Genomic DNA, 24813 nt, shown 5'->3' on the forward strand with positions numbered 1-24813 from the left:
TGGGTGGATTTTTGAGGCCGTTTTGGGGGTACTTTGAGGGATTTGAGGGATTTGGGGGGATTTGGAGGCAGTTTTGGGGGATTTTCGGGGATTTTGAGGCGGTTTGGGGGGATTTGGGGGATTTTGGTGGACTTTGAAGAGGTTTTGGGGGATTTGGGGGATTTTGAGGGATTTTGCAGAGGTTTTGGGGGATTTTGGAGGATTTTGAAGAGTTTTGGGGGGATTTGGGGGGATTTTGAGGCGGTTTTGGAGGATTTTGAGGCAGTTTGGGGGGATTTTTGGGAGATTTGGGGGGGATTTTGAGGATTTTGCAGAGGTTTTGGGGGATTTTGAGGGATTTTGAGGCGGTTTGGGGATTTTGAAGAGGTTTTGGGGGGATTTCGGTGAGGTTGGGGTGGTTTTGAGGAGGTTTTTGGGGTTTGGGGGGATTTTGAGGCGGTTTTGGGGACTTTTGAGGAGGTTTTGGAAGATTTGGGGGATTTTGAGGCGTTTTGGGGTGTTTTGAGGAGGTTTTGGGGAGTTTTATGGGATTTTGAGGAGGGTTTTGGAAGATTTGGGGGGATTTTGAGGAGTTTTTAGGGGTCCTGAAGAGGTTTTGGGGGGGCTTTTGAGGAGGTTTTGGAAGATTTGGGGGGTTTTTGGGGTGTTTTGAGGAGTTTTTTGGGTTTTGGGGTAATTTTGAGGAGTTTGGGGGGTTTTGAAGAGGTTTTGGGGAGTTTTATGGGATTTTGAAGTGGTTTTCGGGGTTTTGAGGCGGTTGGGGGGGGGTTGAGGAGGTTTTGGAAGATTTGGGGGATTTTGAGGAGTTTTGGGGTGTTTTGAGGAGGTTTTGGGGGGGGGTTGAGGAGGTTTTGGAAGATTTGGGGGATTTTGAGGCGTTTTGGAGGGTTTTGAAGAGGTTTTGGGGAGTTTTATGGGATTTTGAGGAGGGTTTTGGAAGATTTGGGGGGATTTTGAGGAGTTTTTAGGGGTTTTGAAGAGGTTTTGTGGCGTTTTGAGGAGGGTTTTGGAAGATTTGGGGGATTTTGAGGAGTTTTGGGGTGTTTTTGAGGTGGTTTTGGAAGATTTGGGGGTTTGGGGGGGTTTTGAGGAGGGTTTTTGGGTTTTGGAGGGGATTTTGAGGAGTTTTGGGGGGGTTTGAAGAGATTTTGAGGTATTTTGGGGTGTTTTGAAGTGGTTTTGGGGGGTTTTGAGGTGGTTTTGGGGAGGTTTTGGGGAGTTTTATGGGTTTTGAAGTGGTTTTGGGGGGTTTTGAGGAGTTTGCTGGGGTTTTGAGGCCGTTTTGGGGGGTTTTGAGGCCGTTTTGGGGAGTCTTATCGGATTTTGAGTGGGTTTGGAGTGGTTTTGTGGAGGTTTTTTGGGGGTTGGGGGGGATTTTGAGGAGTTTTGGGAAGTTTTGAGAGGTTTTGAGGTCTTTTGAGGAGTTTTGAGGAGGTTTTTTGGGGATTTTGAGGCATTTTGGGGGGTTTTGAAGAGGTTTTGGGGATTTTCATGGCGGTTTGAGGTGGTTTGGGGGGCTTTGAAGACCTTTTGAGGGGGTTTGGGGTGTTTTGAGGGGTTTTGAGGAGCTTTTCGGGGGATTTCGATGAGTTTCGGGTGGTTTTGAGGAGGTTTTTTGGGGTTTTTTGGGATTTTGAGGAGTTTTGGGGAGGTTTTGAGGAGTTTTATGGGATTTTGAGGAGGTTTTGGGGTGTTTTGAAGAGGTTTTGGGGAATTTTATGGGATTTTGAGAGTGTTTGGGGTGGTTTTGAGGAGTTTTTTGGGGGTTTTTGGGATTTTGAGGAGGTTTTTGGGGTGTTTGGAGAGGATTTTGAGGTCTTTTGAGGAGTTTTGCGGAGGTTTTGAGGGGTTTTGGGAAGTTTTATGGGATTTTGAGAGTGTTTGGGGTGGTTTTGAGGAGTTTTTTGGGATTTTGCGGAGGTTTTGGGGTGTTTTGAGGGGTTTTGAGGAGCTTTTCGGGGGATTTCGATGAGTTTAGGGTGGTTTTGAGGAGTTTTTTTGGGGTTTGGGGGGATTTTGAGGAGTTTTGGGGTGGTTTTGAGGAGTTTTTTGGGGTTTGGGGGGATTTTGAGGAGTTTGGGGGGTTTTGAGGAGTTTTATGGGATTTTGAGGAGGTTTTGGGGTGTTTTGAGGGGTTTTGAGGAGCTTTTGGGGGGATTTCGATGAGGTTGGGGTGGTTTTGAGGAGGTTTTTGGGGTTTTTTGGGATTTTGAGGAGTTTTGGGGAGGTTTTGAGGGGTTTTATGGGATTTTGAGGAGGTTTTGGGGTGTTTTGAAGAGGTTTTGGGGAATTTTATGGGATTTTGAGAGTGTTTGGGGTGGTTTTGAGGAGTTTTTTGGGGTTTGGGGGGATTTTGAGGCGTTTTTTTGGGGTTTGGGGGGATTTTGAGGAGTTTTGGGGGGATTTTGAGGCGGTTTTGGGGAGTTTTATGGGATTTTGAGGCGGTTTTGGGGTGTTTTGAGGAGGTTTCTCTGACATTCGGACATTCCGGGGGGGTTTTTGGGGTCACTCCGCATTCGGGGTCGGGGTCACCCACGCCGTGCCCCTCCCCCACCCATGGGCACACCTGGGGCGATTTTGGGGAGATTTGGGGGGATTTGAGGAGGTTTTGGGGAGGTTTGAAGAGGTTTGGGGAAGTTTTATGGGATTTTGAGAGTGTTTGGGGTGGTTTTGAGGAGTTTTTTGGGGTTGGGGGGGATTTTGCGAAGGTTTTTGGGGTGTTTGGAGAGGATTTTGAGGTCTTTTGAGGAGTTTTGAGGAGGTTTTGAGGGGTTTTGGGAAGTTTTATGGGATTTTGAGTGTGTTTTGGGTGGTTTTGAGGAGTTTTTTGGGGGTTGGGGGGATTTTGAGGAGTTTTGGGGAGGTTTTGAGGAGTTTTATGGGATTTTGAGGAGGTTTTGGGGTGTTTTGAGGGGTTTTGAGGAGCTTTTGGGGGGATTTCGATGAGGTTGGGGTGGTTTTGAGGAGGTTTTTGGGGTTGGGGGGGATTTTGAGGAGTTTTGAGGGGTTTTGAGGAGGTTTTTTGGAATTTGGAGGGGATTTTGAGGAGTTTTGGGTGGTTTTGAGGAGGTTTTTTGGGGTTTGGGGGGGGATTTTGAGGAGTTTTGGGGGATTTTGAGGCTTTTTTTGGGGTTTGGGGGGATTTTGAGGAGTTTTGGGGGGATTTTGAGGTGGCTTTGGGGAGTTTTATGGGATTTTGAGGCGGTTTTGGGGTGTTTTGAGGAGGTTTCTCTGACATTCGGACATTCCGGGGGGGTTTTTGGGGTCACTCCGCATTCGGGGTCGGGGTCACCCACGCCGTGCCCCCCCCTCGCCCCCCAGCCTGGCATGGTGAGGCGATGCCGCGCACTCCGGCCTCCAGCGAGGAGGAGGAGGGTCGGGGCTCCGAATACCCCGAGGGCGACTCGGACTCGGGGAGCTCCCGCGAGGGCCCCCCCGGAACCAACCCCGGCCCCCCCCGAAGTCGGGGACCCCCCCGGCCCCCCCCGGCCCCCGACGACGCCCATTTCAGCATGATGGTTTTCCGCATCGGCATCCCCGACCTGCACCAGACGGTGAGAGAAACACCCCCCAAAAAAAAAAAAAGAAAAAAATTTGGGGTGGGGGGAACCCCAAAAAAAAATTGGGGGGGGGAAGCTCAAAAAAAATTGGGGGGGAAGCTCAAAAAAAGTAAAAATTGGGGGGGGAAGCTCAAAAAAAGTTGGGGGGGAAAACCCCAAAAAAAATGAAAATTGGGGGGGAAACCACCAAAAAAAAATTGGGGGGGAAACCCCAAAAAAAAATTGGGGGGGGAAGCTCAAAAAAAGTTGGGGGGGAAAACCCCAAAAAAATGAAAATTGGGGGGGAAACCCCAAAAAAAAATTGGGGGGGGAAGCTCAAAAAAAATTGGGGGGGAAACCCAAAAAAATGAAAATTGGGGGGGAAACCACCAAAAAAAAATTGGGGGGGCAGCTCAAAAAAAATTGGGGGGGAGCCCCAAAAAAATGAAAATTGGGGAGGGAAGCTCAAAAAAAATTGGGGGGGAAACCCCAAAAAATAAAAATTGGGGGGGGAAGCTCAAAAAAAATTGGGGGGGAAACCCCAAAAAATAAAAATTGGGGGGGGAAGCTCAAAAAAAATTGGGGGGGAAACCCCAAAAAATAAAAATTGGGGGGGGAAGCTCAAAAAAAATTGGGGGGAAACCCCAAAAAAATAAAAATTGGGGGGGGCAGCCTAAGAAATATTGGGGCAGGACCCCCAAAAAAAATTTGGGGTGGGGGGGAACCCCCCAAAAAATTGGGGGGGGGGGGGCAGCTCGAAAAAAATTGGGGGGGAAACCCCCCCAAAACAAAAAAATTGGGGGGGGGGGACAGCCTAAAAATTATTGGGGGGGCAGCTCCAAAAAATATTGGGGGGGCACCCCCCAAAAAAAATTGGGGTGGGGGGAACCCTAAAAAAAAATTGGGGGGTGCCCAAAAAAGTAAAAATTGGGGTGGGGGGGGAACCCCAAAAAAATAAAAATTGGGGGGGCAGCTCCAAAAAAAATTGGGGGGCAACCCCAAAAAAATAAAAATTGGGGGGGGCAGCCCCAAAAAAAAGAAATTTGGGGGGGCAGCCCAAAAAATATTGGGGGGAGCACCCCAAAAAAATAAAATATGGGGGGAACGCCCCAAAAAATTGGGGGTGGGACCCCCAAAATAAAAACGGGGGGGGGCAGCCTAAAAACATTGAGGGGGGAGCGGTGAAAATGGGGGGGCTCTAAAATTAGGGGGAGCCCCCAAAATGAGGGGGGGACTGGGGGTTCTGAGCCGGATTTTGGGGGTTCCGAGCTGATTTTGGGGGTTCTGAGCCGATTTTTGGGGGTTCCGAGCTGATTTTGGGGGTTCTGAGCTGGATTTTGGGGGTTCCGAGTTGGATTTTGAGGGTTCCGAGTTGATTTTTGGGGGTTCTGAGCTGGATTTTGGGGGTTCCGAGGTGGATTTTTGGGGGTTCTGAGCCGATTTTTGGGGTTCCGAGTTGGATTTTGAGGGTTCCGAGTTGGATTTTTGGGGTTTCGAGCTGGATTTTGGGGGTTCGAGCCGATTTTTGGGGGTTCTGAGCTGGATTTTGGGGGTTCCGAGTTGGATTTTGGGGGTTCTGAGCTGATTTTGGGGGTTCCGAGTTGATTTTTGGGAGTTCCGAGTTGGATTTTGGGGGTTCCGAGCTGATTTTTGGGGGTTCTGAGCCGATTTTTGGGGGTTCCGAGTTGGATTTTGGGGGTTCTGAGCCGATTTTTGGGGGCTCCGAGTTGGATTTTGGGGGTTCCGAGCCGATTTTTGGGGTTCTGAGTTGGATTTTGAGGGTTCCGAGTTGGATTTTTGGGGTTTCGAGCTGGATTTTGGGGGTTCCGAGCTGGATTTTGGGGGTTCCGAGCCGATTTTTGGGGTTTCGAGTTGATTTTTGTGGGTTCTGAGCCGATTTTTGGGGGTTCCGAGTTGGATTTTGTGGGTTCCGAGCTGGATTTTGGGGGTTCCGAGCTGATTTTTGAGGGTTCTGAGCCGATTTTTGGGGTTCCGAGCTGGATTTTGGGGGTTCCGAGCCGATTTTTGGGGTTCCGAGTTGGATTTTGGGGGTTCTGAGCCGATTTTTGGGGTTCCGAGCTGATTTTGGGGGTTCCGAGCTGGATTTTTGGGGGTTCTGAGCCGATTTTTGGGGGTTCTGAGCTGGATTTTTGGGGTTCCGAGCTGGATTTTGGGGGTTCTGAGCTGGATTTTGGGGGTTCTGAGCCGATTTTTGGGGGTTCCGAGCTGATTTTGGGGGTTCCGAGCTGGATTTTGGGGGTTCCGAGCCGATTTTTGGGGGTTCTGAGCTGGATTTTTGGGGTTTCGAGCTGGATTTTGGGGGTTCCGAGCTGGATTTTTGGGGGTTCTGAGCCGATTTTTGGGGGTTCCGAGTTGGATTTTGGGGGTTTCGAGCCGATTTTTGGGGGTTCCGAGTTGGATTTTGGGGGTTTCGAGCCGATTTTTGGGGTTCCGAGTTGGATTTTTGGGGTTTCGAGCTGGATTTTGGGGTTTCGAGTTGATTTTTGTGGGTTCTGAGCCGATTTTTGGGGGTTCCGAGTTGGATTTTGGGGGTTCCGAGCTGATTTTTGGGGGTTCCGAGTTGCATTTTGGGGGTTCTGAGCCGATTTTTGGGTGTTCCGAGTTGGATTTTGGGGGTTCTGAGCTGATTTTGGGGGTTCCGAGTTGATTTTTGGGGGTTCCGATCTGGATTTTGGGGGTTCCGAGCTGGATTTTGGGGGTTCCGAGCCGATTTTTGGGGTTGCGAGCCGATTTTTGGGGCTCCGAGTTGGATTTTGAGGGTTCCGAGTTGGATTTTTGGGGTTTCGAGCTGGATTTTGGGGGTTCTGAGCCGATTTTTGGGGGTTCCGAGCTGGATTTTGGGGGTTCTGAGCCGATTTTTGGGGGCTCCGAGTTGGATTTTGGGGGTTCCGAGTTGGATTTTTGGGGTTTCGAGCTGGATTTTGGGGGCTCCGAGCTGATTTTTGGGGTTGCGAGCCGATTTTGGGGTTCTGAGCTGGATTTTGGGGGTTCCGAGCTGATTTTTGGGGTTTCGAGTTGATTTTTGTGGGTTCTGAGCCGATTTTGGGGGTTCCGAGTTGGATTTTGGGGGTTCCGAGCTGATTTTTGTGGGTTCCGAGTTGGATTTTGGGGGTTCCGAGCTGATTTTTGGGGTTCCGAGTTGGATTTTGGGGGTTCCGAGCCGATTTTTGGGGTTCCGAGCTGGATTTTGGGGGTTCCGAGCTGGATTTTGGGAGTTCCGAGCTGATTTTTGGGGGTTCGAGCCGATTTTTGGGGGCTCCGAGTTGGATTTTGAGGGTTCCGAGCTGATTTTTGGGGTTCCGAGCTGATTTTTGGGGGTTCCGAGCTGATTTTTGGGGGTTCTGAGCCGATTTTGGGGGCTCCGAGTTGGATTTTGGGGGTTCCGAGTTGATTTTTGGGGGTTCTGAGCCGATTTTTGGGGTTCCGAGTGGGATTTTGGGGGTTCTGAGCCGATTTTTGGGGTTCCGAGTTGGATTTTGAGGGTTCCGAGCCGATTTTTGGGGGTTCTGAGCTGGATTTTGGGGGTTCCGAGTTGGATTTTTGGGGGTTCTGAGCCGATTTTTGGGTGTTCCGAGTTGGATTTTGGGGGTTCTGAGCTGATTTTGGGGGTTCCGAGTTGATTTTTGGGGGTTCCGATCTGGATTTTGGGGGTTCCGAGCTGGATTTTGGGGGTTCCGAGCTGGATTTTTGGGGGTTCTGAGCCGATTTTTGGGGTTCCGAGTTGGATTTTGGGGGTTCCGAGCCGATTTTTGGGGTTCCGAGTTGGATTTTGGGGGTTCCGAGCCGATTTTTGTGGGTTCTGAGCTGGATTTTGTGGGTTCCGAGCCGATTTTTGGGGTTCCGAGTTGGATTTTGGGGGTTCTGAGCCGATTTTTGGGGTTCCGAGTTGGATTTTTGGGGGTTCTGAGCCGATTTTTGGGGGTTCCGAGCTGGATTTTGGGGGTTCTGAGCCGATTTTTGGGGGCTCCGAGTTGGATTTTGGGGGTTCCGAGTTGGATTTTTGGGGTTTCGAGCTGGATTTTGGGGGCTCCGAGCTGATTTTTGGGGTTGCGAGCCGATTTTGGGGTTCTGAGCTGGATTTTGGGGGTTCCGAGCTGATTTTTGGGGTTTCGAGTTGATTTTTGTGGGTTCTGAGCCGATTTTGGGGGTTCCGAGTTGGATTTTGGGGGTTCCGAGCTGATTTTTGGGGTTCCGAGTTGGATTTTGGGGGTTCCGAGCTGATTTTTGGGGTTCCGAGTTGGATTTTGGGGGTTCCGAGCCGATTTTTGGGGTTCCGAGCTGGATTTTGGGGGTTCCGAGCTGGATTTTGGGAGTTCCGAGCTGATTTTTGGGGGTTCGAGCCGATTTTTGGGGGCTCCGAGTTGGATTTTGAGGGTTCCGAGCTGATTTTTGGGGTTCCGAGCTGATTTTTGGGGGTTCCGAGCTGATTTTTGGGGGTTCTGAGCCGATTTTTGGGGGCTCCGAGTTGGATTTTGGGGGTTCCGAGTTGATTTTTGGGGGTTCTGAGCCGATTTTTGGGGGTTCCGAGTGGGATTTTGGGGGTTCTGAGCCGATTTTTGGGGTTCCGAGTTGGATTTTGAGGGTTCCGAGCCGATTTTTGGGGGTTCTGAGCTGGATTTTGGGGGTTCCGAGTTGGATTTTTGGGGGTTCTGAGCCGATTTTTGGGTGTTCCGAGTTGGATTTTGGGGGTTCTGAGCTGATTTTGGGGGTTCCGAGTTGATTTTTGGGGGTTCCGATCTGGATTTTGGGGGTTCCGAGCTGGATTTTGGGGGTTCCGAGCTGGATTTTTGGGGGTTCTGAGCCGATTTTTGGGGTTCCGAGTTGGATTTTGGGGGTTCCGAGCCGATTTTTGGGGTTCCGAGTTGGATTTTGGGGGTTCCGAGCCGATTTTTGTGGGTTCTGAGCTGGATTTTGTGGGTTCCGAGCCGATTTTTGGGGTTCCGAGTTGGATTTTGGGGGTTCTGAGCCGATTTTTGGGGTTCCGAGTTGGATTTTGGGGGTTCCGAGTTGGATTTTGGGGGTTCCGAGCTGATTTTTGGGGGTTCCGAGTTGGATTTTTGGGGGTTCCGAGTTGATTTCTGGGGGTTCTGAGCCGATTTTTGGGGGCTCCGAGTTGGATTTTGGGGGTTCCGAGTTGGATTTTGGGGGTTCTGAGCTGGATTTTGGGGGCTCCGAGCTGATTTTTGGGGTTGCGAGCCGATTTTGGGGGCTCCGAGTTGGATTTTGGGGGTTCTGAGCCGATTTTTGGGGGTTCCGAGCTGGATTTTGGGGGTACTGAGCTGGATTTTGGGGGTTCCGAGCCGAGTTTTAGGGATTCCAAGCCGATTTTTGTGGGTTCCGAGCGGATTTTTAGGGGTTCCGAGCTGGTTTTTGGGGGTTCCAGGATGGTTTTTGGGCATTCCAAGCCGATTTTTGGGGGTTCCGAGCTGTTTTTTGTGCGTTCCCAGCCGATTTTTGGGGGTTCCCCTCACGCCAGGGATGCATTTTTTGTGGGTCCCCCTCTGTCTGACCCCCCAAAAATTCACCCCTGGGTTATTCTGGAGGGGTTCCAAGCCGATTTCTGTGTATTCCAAGCCGATTTTGGGGGGTTCCCAGCTGGTTTTTGGGGGTTCCAGGATGGTTTTTGTGGGTTCCGAGCCGGTTTTTGGGGGTTCCGAGCGCTTTTTGTGGATTCCGAGCCGATTTCTGTGTATTCCGAGCCGCTTTTTGTGGATTCCGAGCTGATTTTTGTGCGTTCCGAGCCGCTTTTTTGTGCGTTCCAAGCCGATTTCTGTGTATTCCAAGCCGATTTTTGGGGGTTCCCAGCTGATTTTTGTGGGTTCCAGGATGGTTTTTGTGGGTTTCGAGCCGATTTTTGGGGGTTCCGAGCCGATTTTTGTGCGTTCCGAGCGCTTTTTGTGGGTTCCGAGCCGATTTTTGGGGGTTCCGAGCCGATTTTTGGGGGTTCCGAGCGCTTTTTGTGGGTTCCAGGATGGTTTTTGTGCGTTCCGAGCCGGTTTTTGTGCGTTCCCAGCTGATTTTTGTGCGTTCCGAGCCGATTTTTGTGGATTCCGAGCCGATTTTTGTGGATTCCGAGCCGCTTTCTGTGCGTTCCGAGCCGCTTTTCTGTGCGTTCCCAGCCGATTTTTGTGCGTTCCAAGCCGATTTTTGTGGGTTCCGAGCCGCTTTTTGTGCGTTCCCAGCCGATTTTTGTGCGTTCCCAGCCGCTTTTCTGTGCGTTCCCAGCCGATTTTTGTGCGTTCCAAGCCGATTTTTGTGGGTTCCGAGCCGATTTTTGTGCGTTCCGAGCCGATTTTTGTGCGTTCCGAGCCGATTTTTGTGTATTCCGAGCCGCTTTTTGTGCGTTCCGAGCCGATTTTTGTGCGTTCCCAGCTGATTTTTTGTGGGTTCCAAGCCGATTTTTGGGGGTTCCGAGCCGATTTCTGTGTATTCCGAGCCGCTTTTTGTGCGTTCCGAGCCGCTTTTTGTGCGTTCCGAGCCGCTTTTTGTGCGTTCCGAGCCGATTTCTGTGCGTTCCGAGCCGATTTCTGTGGATTCCGAGCCGATTTCTGTGGATTCCGAGCCGATTTTTGTGCGTTCCGAGCCGATTTTTGTGCGTTCCGAGCCGCTTTTTGTGCGTTCCGAGCCGATTTTTGTGGATTCCGAGCCGATTTTTGTGGATTCCGAGCCGATTTCTGTGGATTCCGAGCTGATTTTTGTGCGTTCCCAGCCGCTTTTTGTGCGTTCCGAGCCGATTTCTGTGGATTCCGAGCCGCTTTTTGTGCGTTCCGAGCCGATTTTTGTGCGTTCCGAGCCGCTTTTTGTGCGTTCCAAGCCGCTTTTTGTGGATTCCGAGCTGATTTCTGTGGATTCCGAGCTGATTTTTGTGCGTTCCGAGCCGATTTTTGTGGATTCCGAGCCGCTTTTTGTGCGTTCCCAGCCGATTTCTGTGCGTTCCGAGCCGCTTTTTGTGCGTTCCGAGCCGCTTTTTGTGGATTCCGAGCCGCTTTTTGTGCGTTCCGAGCCGATTTTTGTGCGTTCCGAGCCGATTTTTGTGGATTCCGAGCCGCTTTTTGTGCGTTCCCAGCCGATTTTTGTGGGTTCCGAGCCGCTTTTTGTGCGTTCCCAGCCGATTTTTGTGGGTTCCGAGCCGATTTTTGTGGGTTCCCAGCTGATTTCTGTGGATTCCGAGCCGCTTTTTTGTGCGTTCCGAGCCGATTTTTGTGGGTTCCGAGCCGCTTTTTGTGGGTTCCGAGCCGCTTTTTTGTGCGTTCCGAGCCGATTTCTGTGTATTCCGAGCCGCTTTTTGTGCGTTCCCAGCCGATTTTTTGTGCGTTCCCCTCACTCCGGGGATGCGTTTTTTGGGGGTCCCCCCTCTCTCTGACCCCCTTCTCCCCTCGCCCCTCTCCAGAAGTGCCTTCGCTTCGACCCGGGGGCGGCCGTGTGGGCGGCCAAGCAGCAGCTCCTGTGCGCCCTGACCGAGGGGCTCCACGACGGCCTCAACTACGGCCTCTTCCAGCCCGCGGCCGCCGGGCGCGACGCCAAATTCCTGGACGAGGAGCGGCCGCTCCGGGATTACCCGCAGAGCTTCGACCAGGGCGTGCCCTACCTCGAGGTGGGCGTGGCCGCGGGATTTTGGGGGGATTTGGGGGGTTTTTGGGAAATTTTGCGGGGTTTGGGGGGGTTATAAAGAGAATTTTTGAGGATTTTAAGGAGAACTTTTTGGGGTTTTAAGGGGGTTTTCAGGAGGTTTTGAGGGGTTTTGAGGAGGTTTCGGGGTTTTGAGGAGGTTTTGAGGGGATTTTGGGGGTTTTGAGGGGAGTTTTTGGGGTTTTGAGGCGGTTTTGAGGGGATTTTTGAAGAGGTTTTGAGGAGCTTCAGAGGGATTTGAAGAGGTTTTGAGGAGGTTTTGGGGGGATTTGAGGAGTTTTCAGGAGGTTTTGGGGAGATTTGAGGGGAATTTTTGGGGATTTGAGGAGGTTTCGGGGGGATTTGAGGAGGTTTTGAGGGATTCTGAGGAGGTTTTGGGGAGGTTTTGGGGCTTTTCAGGAGATTTGGGGGGATTTGAGGAGGTTTCGGGGGGATTTGAGGAGGTTTCGGGGCTGTTTTTGGGGACGAGGAGCGGCCGCTCCGGGATTTCCCGCAGAGCTTCGACCAGGGCGTGCCCTACCTCGAGGTGGGCGTGGCCGCGGGATTTTGGGGGGATTTGGGGGGTTTTGGAGGGTTTTTGGGGTTTTTGGAAGAGAATTTTGGGGGTTTTAAAGAGAATTTTGAGGGTTTAAAGGAGAATTTTTGGGGGTTTTAAGGAGGTTTTGAGGAGGTTTGGGAGGTTTTGAGGGGCTATGAAGAGGTTTTGGGGGGATTTGAGGAGGTTTTGGGGGGTTTTGAGGAGGTTTTGAGGAGATTTTGGGGGATTTTGAGGGGAATTTTGGGGGTTTTGAGGCGGTTTGGAGGGGATTTTTGAAGAGGTTTTGAGGAGCTTCAGAGGGATTTGAAGAGGTTCTGAGGAGGTTTTGGGGAGGTTTTGAGGGATTCTGAGGAGGTTTTGGGGAGGTTTTGGGGCTTTTCAGGAGATTTGGGGGGATTTGAGGAGGTTTCGGGGGGATTTGAGGAGGTTTGGGGGGGATTTGAGGAGGTTTCGGGGGGATTTGAGGAGGTTTCGGGGCTGTTTTTGGGGACGAGGAGCGGCCGCTCCGGGATTTCCCGCAGAGCTTCGACCAGGGCGTGCCCTACCTCGAGGTGGGCGTGGCCGCGGGATTTTGGGGAAATTTGGGAGGTTTTTGGGAAATTTTGCGGGGTTTGGGAGGGGTGTGAGGGGTTATAAAGAGAATTTTTTTGGGATTTTAAGGAGAATTTTGGGCGTTTTAAGGAGAAATTTGGGGGGTTTAAAGGGGGTTTTGAGGAGGTTTTGGGGGGATTTGAAGAGGTTTTTGGGGGTTTTGAGGAGTTTTGGGAGATTTTGGGGGATTTTGAGGGGAATTTTTGGGGTTTTGAGGCGGTTTGGAGGGGATTTTTGAAGAGGTTTTGAGGAGCTTCAGAGGGATTTGAAGAGGTTTTGAGGAGGTTTTGGGGAGGTTTTGAGGGATTCTGAGGAGGTTTTGGGGAGGTTTTGGGGCTTTTCAGGAGATTTGGGGGGTTTTGAGGAGGTTTCGGGGGGATTTGAGGAGGTTTCGGGGGGATTTGAGGAGGTTTCGGGGGGATTTGAGGAGGTTTCGGGGCTGTTTTTGGGGACGAGGAGCGGCCGCTCCGGGATTTCCCGCAGAGCTTCGACCAGGGCGTGCCCTACCTCGAGGTGGGCGTGGCCGCGGGATTTTGGGGGCATTTGGGGGGTTTTTGGGAAATTTTGCGGGGTTTGGGGGGGTTATAAAGAGAATTTTTGAGGATTTTAAGGAGAATTTTTTGGGGTTTTAAGGGGGTTTTGAGGAGGTTTTGAGGGGTTTTGAGGAGGTTTCGGGGATTTTCAAGAGGTTTTGAGGGGATTTCGGGGGTTTTGAGGAGGTTTTGGGGGGTTTTGAGGAGGTTTTGAGGAGGTTTTGGGGGATTTTGAGGGGAGTTTTTGGGGTTTTGAGGCGGTTTGGAGGGGATTTTTGAAGAGGTTTTGAGGAGCTTCAGGGGCTTTGAAGAGGTTTTGAGGAGGTTTTGGGGAGGTTTTGAGGGATTCTGAGGAGGTTTTGGGGAGGTTTCGGGGCTTTTCAGGAGATCTGGGGGGGATTTGAGGAGGTTTTGGGGGGATTTGAAGAGGTTTTTGGGGGTTTTGAGGAGATTTGGGAGATTTTGGGGGATTTTGAGGGGAATTTTTGGGGTTTTGAGGCGGTTTGAAGGGGATTTTTGAAGAGGTTTTGAGGAGGTTTTGGAGGTTTTGAGGGATTCTGAGAAGGTTTTGGGGAGGTTTCGGGGCTTTTCAGGAGGTTTTGGGGGGATTTGAGGAGTTTTCAGGAGGTTTTGGGGAGATTTGAGGGGAATTTTTGGGGATTTGAGGAGGTTTCGGGGGGATTTGAGGAGGTTTTGAGGGATTCTGAGGAGGTTTTGGGGAGGTTTTGGGGCTTTTCAGGAGATTTGGGGGGATTTGAGGAGGTTTCGGGGGGATTTGAGGAGGTTTCGGGGCTGTTTTTGGGGACGAGGAGCGGCCGCTCCGGGATTACCCGCAGAGCTTCGACCAGGGCGTGCCCTACCTCGAGGTGGGCGTGGCCGCGGGATTTTGGGGGGATTTGGGGGGTTTTTGGGAAATTTTGCGGGGTTTGGGGGGGTTATAAAGAGAATTTTTGAGGATTTTAAGGAGAATTTTTTTGGGGTTTTAAGGGGGTTTTCAGGAGGTTTTGAGGGGTTTTGAGGAGGTTTCGGGGTTTTGAGGAGGTTTTGAGGGGATTTTGGGGGTTTTGAGGGGAGTTTTTGGGGTTTTGAGGCGGTTTGGAGGGGATTTTTGAAGAGGTTTTGAGGAGCTTCAGAGGGATTTGAAGAGGTTTTGAGGAGGTTTTGGGGAGGTTTTGAGGGATTCTGAGGAGGTTTTGGGGAGGTTTTGGGGCTTTTCAGGAGATTTGGGGGGTTTTGAGGAGGTTTTGGGGGGATTTGAAGAGGTTTTTGGGGGTTTTGAGGAGATTTGGGAGATTTTGGGGGATTTTGAGGGGAATTTTTGGGGTTTTGAGGCGGTTTGAAGGGGATTTTTGAAGAGGTTTTGAGGAGGTTTTGGAGGTTTTGAGGGATTCTGAGAAGGTTTTGGGGAGGTTTCGGGGCTTTTCAGGAGGTTTTGGGGGGTTTTGAGGGGAATTTTTGGGGTTTTTGAGGGATTCTGAGGAGGTTTTGGGGAGGTTTCGGGGCTTTTCAGGAGGTTTTGGGGGGATTTGAGGAGTTTTCAGGAGGTTTTGGGGAGATTTGAGGGGAATTTTTGGGGATTTGAGGAGGTTTCGGGGGGATTTGAGGAGGTTTTGAGGGATTCTGAGGAGGTTTTGGGGAGGTTTCGGGGCTTTTCAGGAGATTTGGGGGGCATTTGAGGAGGTTTCGGGGGGATTTGAGGAGGTTTCGGGGAGATTTGAGGAGGTTTTGGGGGGATTTGAGGAGGTTTTGGGGGGATTTGAGGAGGTTTCGGGGGGATTTGAGGAGGTTTCGGGGCAGTTTTTGGGGACGAGGAGCGGCCGCTCCGGGATTACCCGCAGAGCTTCGACCAGGGCGTGCCCTACCTCGAGGTGGGCGTGGCCGCGGGATTTTGGGGGGATTTGGGGGGTTTTTGGGAAATTTTGCGGGGTTTGGGGGGGTTATAAAGAGAATTTTTGAGGATTTTAAGGAGAATTTTTTGGGGTTTAAGGGGGTTTTGAGGAGGTTTTGAGGGGTTTTGAGGAGGTTTCGGGGATTTTCAAGAGGTTTTGAGGGGATTTCGGGGGTTTTGAGGAGGTTTTGGGGGGTTTTGAGGAGGTTTTGGGGGGTTTTGAGGAGGTTTTGAGGGGATTTTGGGGGATTTTGAGGGGAGTTTTTGGGGTTTTGAGGCGGTTTGGAGGGGATTTTTGAAGAGGTTTTGAGGAGCTTCAGAGGGATTTGAAGAGGTTTTGAGGAGGTTTTGGGGGGATTTGAGGGGAAGTTTTGGGAATTTGAGGAGGTTTTGAGGGATTCTGAGGAGGTTTTGGGGAGGTTTCGGGGCTTTTCAGGAGATTTGGGGGGGATTTGAGGAGGTTTGGGGGGGATTTGAGGAGGTTTCGGGGGGATTTGAGGAGGTTTCGGGGGGATTTGAGGAGGTTTCGGGGCTGTTTTTGGGGACGAGGAGCGGCCGCTCCGGGATTTCCCGCAGAGCTTCGACCAGGGCGTGCCCTACCTCGAGGTGGGCGTGGCCTCGGGATTTTGGGGGGATTTGGGGGGTTTTTGGGAAATTTTGCGGGGTTTGGGAGGGGTGTGAGGGGTTATAAAGAGAATTTTTTTGGGATTTTAAGGAGAATTTTGGGCGTTTTAAGGAGAAATTTGGGGGGTTGAAAGGGGGTTTTGAGGAGGTTTTGAGGGGGTTCGTGGAGGTTTCGGGGTTTTGAGGAGGTTTTGAGGGGATTTTGGGGGATTTTGAGGGGAGTTTTTGGGGTTTTGAGGCGGTTTGGAGGGGATTTTTGAAGAGGTTTTGAGGAGCTTCAGAGGGATTTGAAGAGGTTTTGAGGAGGTTTTGGGGAGGTTTTGAGGGATTCTGAGGAGGTTTTGGGGAGGTTTTGGGGCTTTTCAGGAGATTTGGGGGGGATTTGAGGAGGTTTTGGGGGGATTTGAGGAGGTTTTGGGGGGATTTGAGGAGGTTTCGGGGGGATTTGAGGAGGTTTTGGGGGGATTTGAGGAGGTTTCGGGGCTGTTTTTGGGGACGAGGAGCGGCCGCTCCGGGATTACCCGCAGAGCTTCGACCAGGGCGTGCCCTACCTCGAGGTGGGCGTGGCCGCGGGATTTTGGGGGGATTTGGGGGGTTTTTGGGAAATTTTGCGGGGTTTGAGGGGTTATAAAGAGAATTTTTGAGGATTTTAAGGAGAATTTTTTGGGGTTTTAAGGGGGTTTTGAGGAGGTTTTGAGGGGGTTCGTGGAGGATTTCGGGGATTTTCAAGAGGTTTTGAGGGGATTTCGGGGGTTTTGAGGAGGTTTTGGGGGGTTTTGAGGAGGTTTTGAGGGGATTTTGGGGGATTTTGAGGGGAGTTTTTGGGGTTTTGAGGCGGTTTGGAGGGGATTTTTGAAGAGGTTTTGAGGAGCTTCAGAGGGATTTGAAGAGGTTCTGAGGAGGTTTTGGGGGGATTTGAGGAGTTTTCAGGAGGTTTTGGGGAGATTTGAGGGGAATTTTTGGGGATTTGAGGAGGTTTCGGGGGCATTTGAGGAGGTTTTGAGGGATTCTGAGGAGGTTTTGGGGAGGTTTCGGGGCTTTTCAGGAGATTTGGGGGGGATTTGAGGAGGTTTCGGGGGGATTTGAGGAGGTTTCGGGGAGATTTGAGGAGGTTTGGGGGGGATTTGAGGAGGTTTCGGGGGGATTTGAGGAGGTTTCGGGGGGATTTGAGGAGGTTTCGGGGCTGTTTTTGGGGACGAGGAGCGGCCGCTCCGGGATTACCCGCAGAGCTTCGACCAGGGCGTGCCCTACCTCGAGGTGGGCGTGGCCGCGGGATTTTGGGGGGATTTGGGGGGTTTTTGGGAAATTTTGCGGGGTTTTGGGGGGTTATAAAGAGAATTTTTGAGGATTTTAAGGAGAATTTTTTTGGGTTTTAAGGGGGTTTTGAGGGGTTTTGAGGAGGTTTCGGGGATTTTCAAGAGGTTTTGAGGGGATTTCGGGGGTTTTAAGGAGGTTTTGGGGGATTTTGAGGAGGTTTTGAGGAGGTTTTGGGGGGATTTTGAGGGGAGTTTTTGGGGTTTTGAGGCGGTTTGGAGGGGATTTTTGAAGAGGTTTTGAGGAGGTTTTGGGGAGGTTTTGAGGGATTCTGAGGAGGTTTTGGGGAGGTTTCGGGGCTTTTCAGGAGATTTGGGGGGGATTTGAGGAGGTTTCGGGGGGATTTGAGGAGGTTTCGGGGCAGTTTTTGGGGACGAGGAGCGGCCGCTCCGGGATTTCCCGCAGAGCTTCGACCAGGGCGTGCCCTACCTCGAGGTGGGCGTGGCCGCGGGATTTTGGGGGGATTTGGGGGGTTTTGGAGGGTTTTTGGGGTTTTTGGAAGAGAATTTTGGGGGTTTTAAAGAGAATTTTGAGGGTTTAAAGGAGAATTTTTGGGGGTTTTAAGGAGGTTTTGAGGAGGTTTGGGGGGTTTTGAGGGGCTTTGAAGAGGTTTTGGGGGGATTTGAGGAGGTTTGGGGGGGTTTTGAGGCGTTTTGAGGAGGATTTGAGGAGGTTTCGGGGCTTCTCAGGAGGTTTTGAGGGGATTTTTGAAAAGGTTTTGAGGAGGTTCGGAGGGATTTGAAGAGGTTTCGGGGATGTTTTGGGGAGGTTTTGCGGAGGTTTTGGGGGGATTTGAGGAGTTTTCAGGAGGTTTTGGGGAGATTTGAGGGGAATTTTTGGGGATTTGAGGAGGTTTCGGGGGGATTTGAGGAGGTTTTGAGGGATTCTGAGGAGGTTTTGGGGAGGTTTCGGGGCTTTTCAGGAGATTTGGGGGGGATTTGAGGAGGTTTCGGGGGGATTTGAGGAGGTTTCGGGGGGATTTGAGGAGGTTTTGGGGGGATTTGAGGAGGTTTCGGGGAGATTTGAGGAGGTTTTGGGGGGATTTGAGGAGGTTTCGGGGCAGTTTTTGGGGACGAGGAGCGGCCGCTCCGGGATTTCCCGCAGAGCTTCGACCAGGGCGTGCCCTACCTCGAGGTGGGCGTGGCCGCGGGATTTTGGGGGGATTTGGGGGGTTTTTGGGAAATTTTGCGGGGTTTGGGGGGGTTATAAAGAGAATTTTTGAGGATTTTAAGGAGAATTTTTTTGGGTTTTAAGGGGGTTTTCAGGAGGTTTTGAGGGGGTTCGTGGAGGTTTCGGGGTTTTGAGGAGGTTTTGAGGAGGTTTTGGGGGGTTTTGAGGAGGTTTTGAGGAGGTTTTGGGGGGATTTTGAGGGGAGTTTTTGGGGTTTTGAGGCGGTTTGGAGGGGATTTTTGAAGAGGTTTTGAGGAGGTTTTGGGGAGGTTTTGAGGGATTCTGAGGAGGTTTTGGGGAGGTTTTGGGGCTTTTCAGGAGATTTGGGGGGATTTGAGGAGGTTTCGGGGGGATTTGAGGAGGTTTCGGGGCTGTTTTTGGGGACGAGGAGCGGCCGCTCCGGGATTTCCCGCAGAGCTTCGACCAGGGCGTGCCCTACCTCGAGGTGGGCGTGGCCGCGGGATTTTGGGGGGATTTGGGGGTTTTTGGGAAATTTTGCGGGGTTTGGGGGGGGGTTTGAGGGGTTATAAAGAGAATTTTGGGGGGATTTTAAGGAGAATTTTGGGCGTTTTAAGGAGAAATTTGGGAGGTTTAAAGGGGGTTTTGAGGAGGTTTTGGGGGGATTTGAAGAGGTTTTTGGGGGTTTTGAGGAGTTTTGGGAGATTTTGGGGGATTTTGAGGGGAATTTTGGGGGTTTTGAGGCGGTTTGGAGGGGATTTTTGAAGAGGTTTTGAGGAGCTTCAGAGGGATTTGAAGAGGTTTTGAGGAGGTTTTGGGGAGGTTTTGAGGGATTCTGAGGAGGTTTTGGGGAGGTTTTGGGGCTTTTCAGGAGATTTGGGGGGTTTTGAGGAGGTTTTGGGGGGATTTGAAGAGGTTTTTGGGGGTTTTGAGGAGATTTGGGAGATTTTGGGGGATTTTGAGGGGAATTTTTGGGGTTTTGAGGCGGTTTGGAGGGGATTTTTGAAGAGGTTTTGAGGAGGTTTTGGAGGTTTTGAGGGATTCTGAGAAGGTTTTGGGGAGGTTTCGGGGCTTTTCAGGAGGTTTTGGGGGGATTTGAGGAGTTTTCAGGAGGTTTTGGGGAGATTTGAGGGGAATTTTTGGGGATTTGAGGAGGTTTCGGGGGGATTTGAGGAGGTTTTGAGGGATTCTGAGGAGGTTTTGGGGAGGTTTCGGGGCTTTTCAGGAGATTTGGGGGGGATTTGAGGAGGTTTCGGGGGGATTTGAGGAGGTTTGGGGGGGATTTGAGGAGGTTTTGGGGGGATTTTGGGGATTTTGAGGAGATTTTGGGGGGATTTTGAGGGGAATTTTGGGGGTTTTGAGGCGGTTTGGAGGGGATTTTTGAAGAGGTTTTGAGGAGCTTCAGAGGGATTTGAAGAGGTTTTGAGGAGGTTTTGGGGAGGTTTTGAGGGATTCTGAGGAGGTTTGGGGGAGGTTTTGGGGCTTTTCAGGAGATTTGGGGGGGATTTGAGGAGGTTTTGGGGGGATTTGAAGAGGTTTTTGGGGGTTTTGAGGAGTTTTGGGAGATTTTGGGGGATTTTGAGGGGAATTTTTGGGGTTTTGAGGCGGTTTGGAGGGGATTTTTGAAGAGGTTTTGAGGAGGTTTTGGAGGTTTTGAGGGATTCTGAGAAGGTTTTGGGGAGGTTTCGGGGCTTTTCAGGAGGTTTTGGGGGGTTTTGAGGGGAATTTTTGGGGTTTTTGAGGGATTCTGAGGAGGTTTTGGGGAGGTTTCGGGGCTTTTCAGGAGGTTTTGGGGGGATTTGAGGAGTTTTCAGGAGGTTTTGGGGAGATTTGAGGGGAATTTTTGGGGATTTGAGGAGGTTTCGGGGGGGTTTGAGGAGGTTTGGGGGGATTTGAGGAGGTTTTGGGGGGATTTGAGGAGGTTTGGGGGGGATTTGAGGAGGTTTCGGGGCTGTTTTTGGGGACGAGGAGCGGCCGCTCCGGGATTTCCCGCAGAGCTTCGACCAGGGCGTGCCCTACCTCGAGGTGGGCGTGGCCGCGGGATTTTGGGGGGATTTGGGGGCTTTTGGGAAATTTTGCGGGGTTTGGGGGGGTTATAAAGAGAATTTTTGAGGATTTTAAGGAGAATTTTTTGGGGTTTTAAGGGGGTTTTGAGGAGGTTTTGAGGGGTTTTGAGGAGGTTTCGGGGTTTTGAGGAGGTTTTGAGGGGATTTTGGGGGTTTTGAGGGGAGTTTTTGGGGTTTTGAGGCGGTTTTGAGGGGATTTTTGAAGAGGTTTTGAGGAGCTTCAGAGGGATTTGAAGAGGTTTTGAGGAGGTTTTGGGGGGATTTGAGGAGTTTTCAGGAGGTTTTGGGGAGATTTGAGGGGAATTTTTGGGGATTTGAGGAGGTTTCGGGGGGATTTGAGGAGGTTTTGAGGGATTCTGAGGAGGTTTTGGGGAGGTTTCGGGGCTTTTCAGGAGATTTGGGGGGGATTTGAGGAGGTTTCGGGGGGATTTGAGGAGGTTTCGGGGCAGTTTTTGGGGACGAGGAGCGGCCGCTCCGGGATTTCCCGCAGAGCTTCGACCAGGGCGTGCCCTACCTCGAGGTGGGCGTGGCCGCGGGATTTTGGGGGGATTTGGGGGGTTTTGGAGGGTTTTTGGGGTTTTTGGAAGAGAATTTTGGGGGTTTTAAAGAGAATTTTGAGGGTTTAAAGGAGAATTTTTGGGGGTTTTAAGGAGGTTTTGAGGAGGTTTGGGAGGTTTTGAGGGGCTATGAAGAGGTTTTGGGGGGATTTGAGGAGGTTTTGGGGGGTTTTGAGGAGTTTTGAGGAGATTTTGGGGGATTTTGAGGGGAATTTTGGGGGTTTTGAGGCGGTTTGGAGGGGATTTTTGAAGAGGTTTTGAGGAGCTTCAGAGGGATTTGAAGAGGTTCTGAGGAGGTTTTGGGGAGGTTTTGAGGGATTCTGAGGAGGTTTTGGGGCTTTTCAGGAGATTTGGGGGTATTTGAGGAGGTTTTGGGGGTATTTGAGGAGGTTTTGGGGGGATTTGAAGAGGTTTTTGGGGGTTTTGAGGAGTTTTGGGAGATTTTGGGGGATTTTGAGGGGAATTTTTGGGGTTTTGAGGCGGTTTGGAGGGGATTTTTGAAGAGGTTTTGAGGAGGTTTTGGGGGTTTTGAGGGATTCTGAGAAGGTTTTGGGGAGGTTTCGGGGCTTTTCAGGAGGTTTTGGGGGGTTTTGAGGGGAATTTTTGGGGTTTTTGAGGGATTCTGAGGAGGTTTTGGGGAGGTTTCGGGGCTTTTCAGGAGGTTTTGGGGGGATTTGAGGAGTTCTGGGAGATTTTGGGGGGTTTGAGGGGAATTTTGGGGGGTTTTGAGGAGGTTTCGGGGGGATTTGAAGAGGTTTTGAGGAGGTTTTGGGAGGGTTTTCAGGAGGTTTGGGGGGATTTGAGGAGGTTTTGGGGGGATTTGGGGAGATCTGAGGAGTTTCTGAGCTGTTTTGAAGAGGCTTTGAGGAGGTTGGGGGGTTTGGGGGGATTTTTAATGAGGCTTTGAGGGGTTTTGGGGGGGTTTGAGGAGTTTTGAGGAGTTTTTTGAGGGTTTCGAGGAGGTTTGGGGGATTTTGAGGAGGTTTTTGGGGGTTTTGAGGAGTTTTTTGGGGTTTTGAGGCGGTTTGGGGGCATTTGATGAGGTTTGGGGGGTTGGAAGAGGTTTTGGGGGGGGTTTGAGGAGCTTTTGGGGATTTGAGGAGGTTTTGGGGGGTTTTGAAGAGGTTTGGGGGAATTTTGAGGAGTTTTGAGGAGGTTTTGGGGGGTTTTGAGGGGATTTTGGGGGTTTTGAAGAGTTTTCAGGGGGTCTTGAGGAGTTTTGGGGGGGGTTGAGGGGTTTTGAGGGGTTTTTTTGTGGCTTTTGAGGAGGTTTGAGTAGGGTTGAGGAGGTTTTTGGGGGTTTTGAGGAGGTTTTTTGGGGTTTTGAGGAGTGTTGGGGGGTTTTGAGGAGTTTTGGAGGGTTTTGAGGAGTTTTGGGGAGGCTTTGAGGAGTTTTGGGGGGGTTTTGGGGGTTTTGAGTTTTGGGGGGTTTTGAGGAGTTTTGGGGGGGTTTTGAGGAGTTTTGGGGGGCTTTCGGGGGTTTTGAGGAGTTTTGGGGGGCTTTTGAGGAGTTTGGGGGGGTTTCGGGGGTTTTGAGGAGTTTTGAGGAGGTTTGGGGGGGTTTTGAGGAGGTTTTACGGAGTTTTGAGGAGGTTTTGAGGAGTTTTGGGGGGGTTTTGAGGAGTTCTGGTGGGATTTTGAGGAGTTTCAGGGCTGCTTTAAGGAGGTTTCAATGATTTTTTTCGGGGTGGGGCCGATGGGGGAAAATCGCCATAAAAGCGGCAAATTCGGGGGGGGGGGTTTGGGGCGACCGGGGGTGGGCGTGGCCGGAGGGTGGGCGTGGCTTTGATGAGGGGGAGGGGCCTGGTGCCTCGGGGGGCGTGTCCCTCTCGGGGAGGGGGCGTGTCCTCGTGCTGACCCCGCCCCCAGTTCCGGTACAAGACCCGGGTGTACAAACAAACCAACCTGGACGAGAAGCAGCTGGCCAAGCTCCACACCAAGGTGCGACACGCCCCTTTTCCTTGGACACGCCCCTTTTCCCCTGGACACGCCCCCTTTTCCCCTGGACACGCCCCCTTTTCCCTTGGACACGCCCCCCTTTCCCCTGGACACGCCCCCTTTTCCCCGGACACGCCCCCTTTTCCCTTGGACACGCCCCCTTTTTACCATCGGTCACGCCCCTTTTTTTCCGGACACGCCCCCTTTTCCCCGGCCACGCCCCTTTTTGCCCCTGGACACGCCCCCTTTTTCCCGGACACGCCCCCTTTTCCCTGAGACGCCCCCTTTTCCCCTGGACACGCCCCTTTCCCCTGGACACGCCCCCTTTCGCCCCGGGACACGCCCCCTTTTCCCTTGACACGCCCCCTTTTCCCTTGGACACGCCCCCCTTTCCCCTGGACACGCCCCCTTTTCCCTTGGACACGCCCCCTTTTCCCTTGGACACGCCCCCTTTTTACCATCGGTCACGCCCCCTTTTTTCCGGACACGCCCTTTTCCCCTTGGACACGCCCCCTTTTCCCCGGCCACGCCCCTTTTTGCCCCTGGACACGCCCCCTTTTCCCCGGACACGCCCCCTTTTCCCTGAGACGCCCCCTTTTCCCCTGGACACGCCCCTTTCCCCTGGACACGCCCCCTTTTCCCTTGACACGCCCCCTTTTCCCTGGACACGCCCCCTTTTCCCCTGGACACGCCCCCTTTTCCCTGGACACGCCCCCTTTTCCCTTGGACACGCCCCCTTTTTACCATCGGTCACGCCCCCTTTTTTTCCGGACACGCCCTTTTCCCCTTGGACACGCCCCCTTTTCCCCGGCCACGCCCCTTTTTGCCCCTGGACACGCCCCCTTTTCCCCGACCACGCCCCCTTTTCCCTGGACACGCCCCCTTTTCCCCCGGACACGCCCCCTTTTCCCCCGGACACGCCCCCTTTTCCCCCGGACACGCCCCCTTTCCCCTGGACATGCCCCTTTTCCCCTGGACACGCCCCCTTTTTCCCTTGGACACGCCCCCTTTTTCCCTTGGACATGTCCCCTTTTCCCTGGACACGCCCCCTTTTCCGTGAACACGCCCCCTTTCCCCTGGACACGCCCCTTTCCCCTGGACACGCCCCTTTTTCCCTGGACACGCCCCCTTTTCCCCTGGACATGCCCCTTTTCCCTGGACACGCCCTCTTTTCCCACTGGACACGCCCCCTTTTTACCATCGGTCACGCCCCCTTTTTTCCGGACACGCCCTTTTCCCCTTGGAAACGCCCCCTTGGACACGCCCCCTTTCAGTCCCTGGACACGCCCCCTTTCCCCTGGACACGCCCCCTTTTCCCACTGGACACGCCCCCTTTCGCCCCGGGACACGCCCCCCTTTTCCCCTTGGACACACCCCCTTTTCCCCTTGGACACACCCCCTTTTCCCCTGGACACGCCCCCTTTTCCCTCGGACACGCCTCTTTTTCCCTGGACACGCCCCTTTCCCCGGACACGCCCCCTTTCCCCCGGCCACGCCCCACCGGCCACGCCCCTTTTTACCACCGACCAGGCCCCCTTTCCCCGGACACGCCCCCTTTCCCCACAGGACACGCCCCCCTTTCCCCTGGCCACGCCCCCTTTCCCCATGGACCCGCCCCCTTTGCCCCTGAACACGCCCCATTTTCCCCTGACCACGCCCCCTTTTCCCCTGGACACGCCCCCTTTTTGCCTTGATACGCCCCCTTTTACCATCGGGAACGCCCCCTTTTCCCCTTGGACACGCCCCCTTCCCGATCGGCCATGCCCCCTTTCCCACTGGCCACGCCCCCTTTCCCCTTGGCCACGCCCCCTCCTTCCATTGGCCACCCCTTCCCCATGGCCACGCCCCCCTCCCCGTGGCCACGCCCCCTTTTGCCCATCCGCCACGCCCCCCTTCCCCCATAGCCCTGCTCCCTTTCCCATGACCACGCCCCCTTTCCCCCACCGGCCACGCCCCCTCTTCCCCTCAGCCACGCCCCCTCTTCCCCTCTGCCACCCCCCTTTTCCCCTTGACCACCCCCCTTTTCCCCTCGGCCACGCCCCTTTCCCATGACCACGCCCCCTTTCCCCATCGGCCACACCCCCCTTTCCCATGACCACGCCCCCTTTTCTCCTCAGCCACCCCCCCATTCACCCTCGGCCATGACCCCTTTCCCTTGGCCACGCCCTCTTCCCCGCGGCCACGCCTCCTTTTTCCCCGCGACCACGCCCCTCCCCCATGGCCACGCCCATCGATGCCCCCATGTGTGGTGACCACGCCCCCCGATCACGCCCTCAGCGCTTCAGCCACGCCCACTGTTATCTCATGGCCACGCCCCTTTCTTTGGCCACGCCCTCTCTCCCAGGCCACGCCCCCATTGCCACGCCCCTCTCCCCCGTGTCCTTTGTCCCCAAGTCCCCCCCGTGTGTCCCCCCCGTGCCCCCTGAACCCCCCCTGGTGTCCCCGTG

The 24813-nt window shown here is 52.8% G+C and overlaps 1 protein-coding gene across 1 annotated transcript in view; it reads left to right on the forward strand.

The window, feature by feature from the left end:
- Positions 1–3338: 3338 nt before the first annotated feature.
- Positions 3339–24813, forward strand: part of SHANK1 (SH3 and multiple ankyrin repeat domains 1) — a gene marked incomplete at both ends in the record, with an annotated part of 94406 nt that continues 72931 nt past the window's right edge. Inside the window, 3 exons of the mRNA XM_082299858.1 lie at positions 3339–3554; positions 10951–11154; positions 22298–22369. Coding sequence (XP_082155984.1) covers positions 3339–3554; positions 10951–11154; positions 22298–22369 — 492 coding nt within the window. The remainder of the gene's footprint in view (positions 3555–10950; positions 11155–22297; positions 22370–24813) is intronic.

Source organism: Coloeus monedula (genome assembly GCF_965178545.1).
Source record: "Coloeus monedula genome assembly, chromosome: 34".
NCBI lineage: Eukaryota > Metazoa > Chordata > Aves > Passeriformes > Corvidae > Coloeus > Coloeus monedula.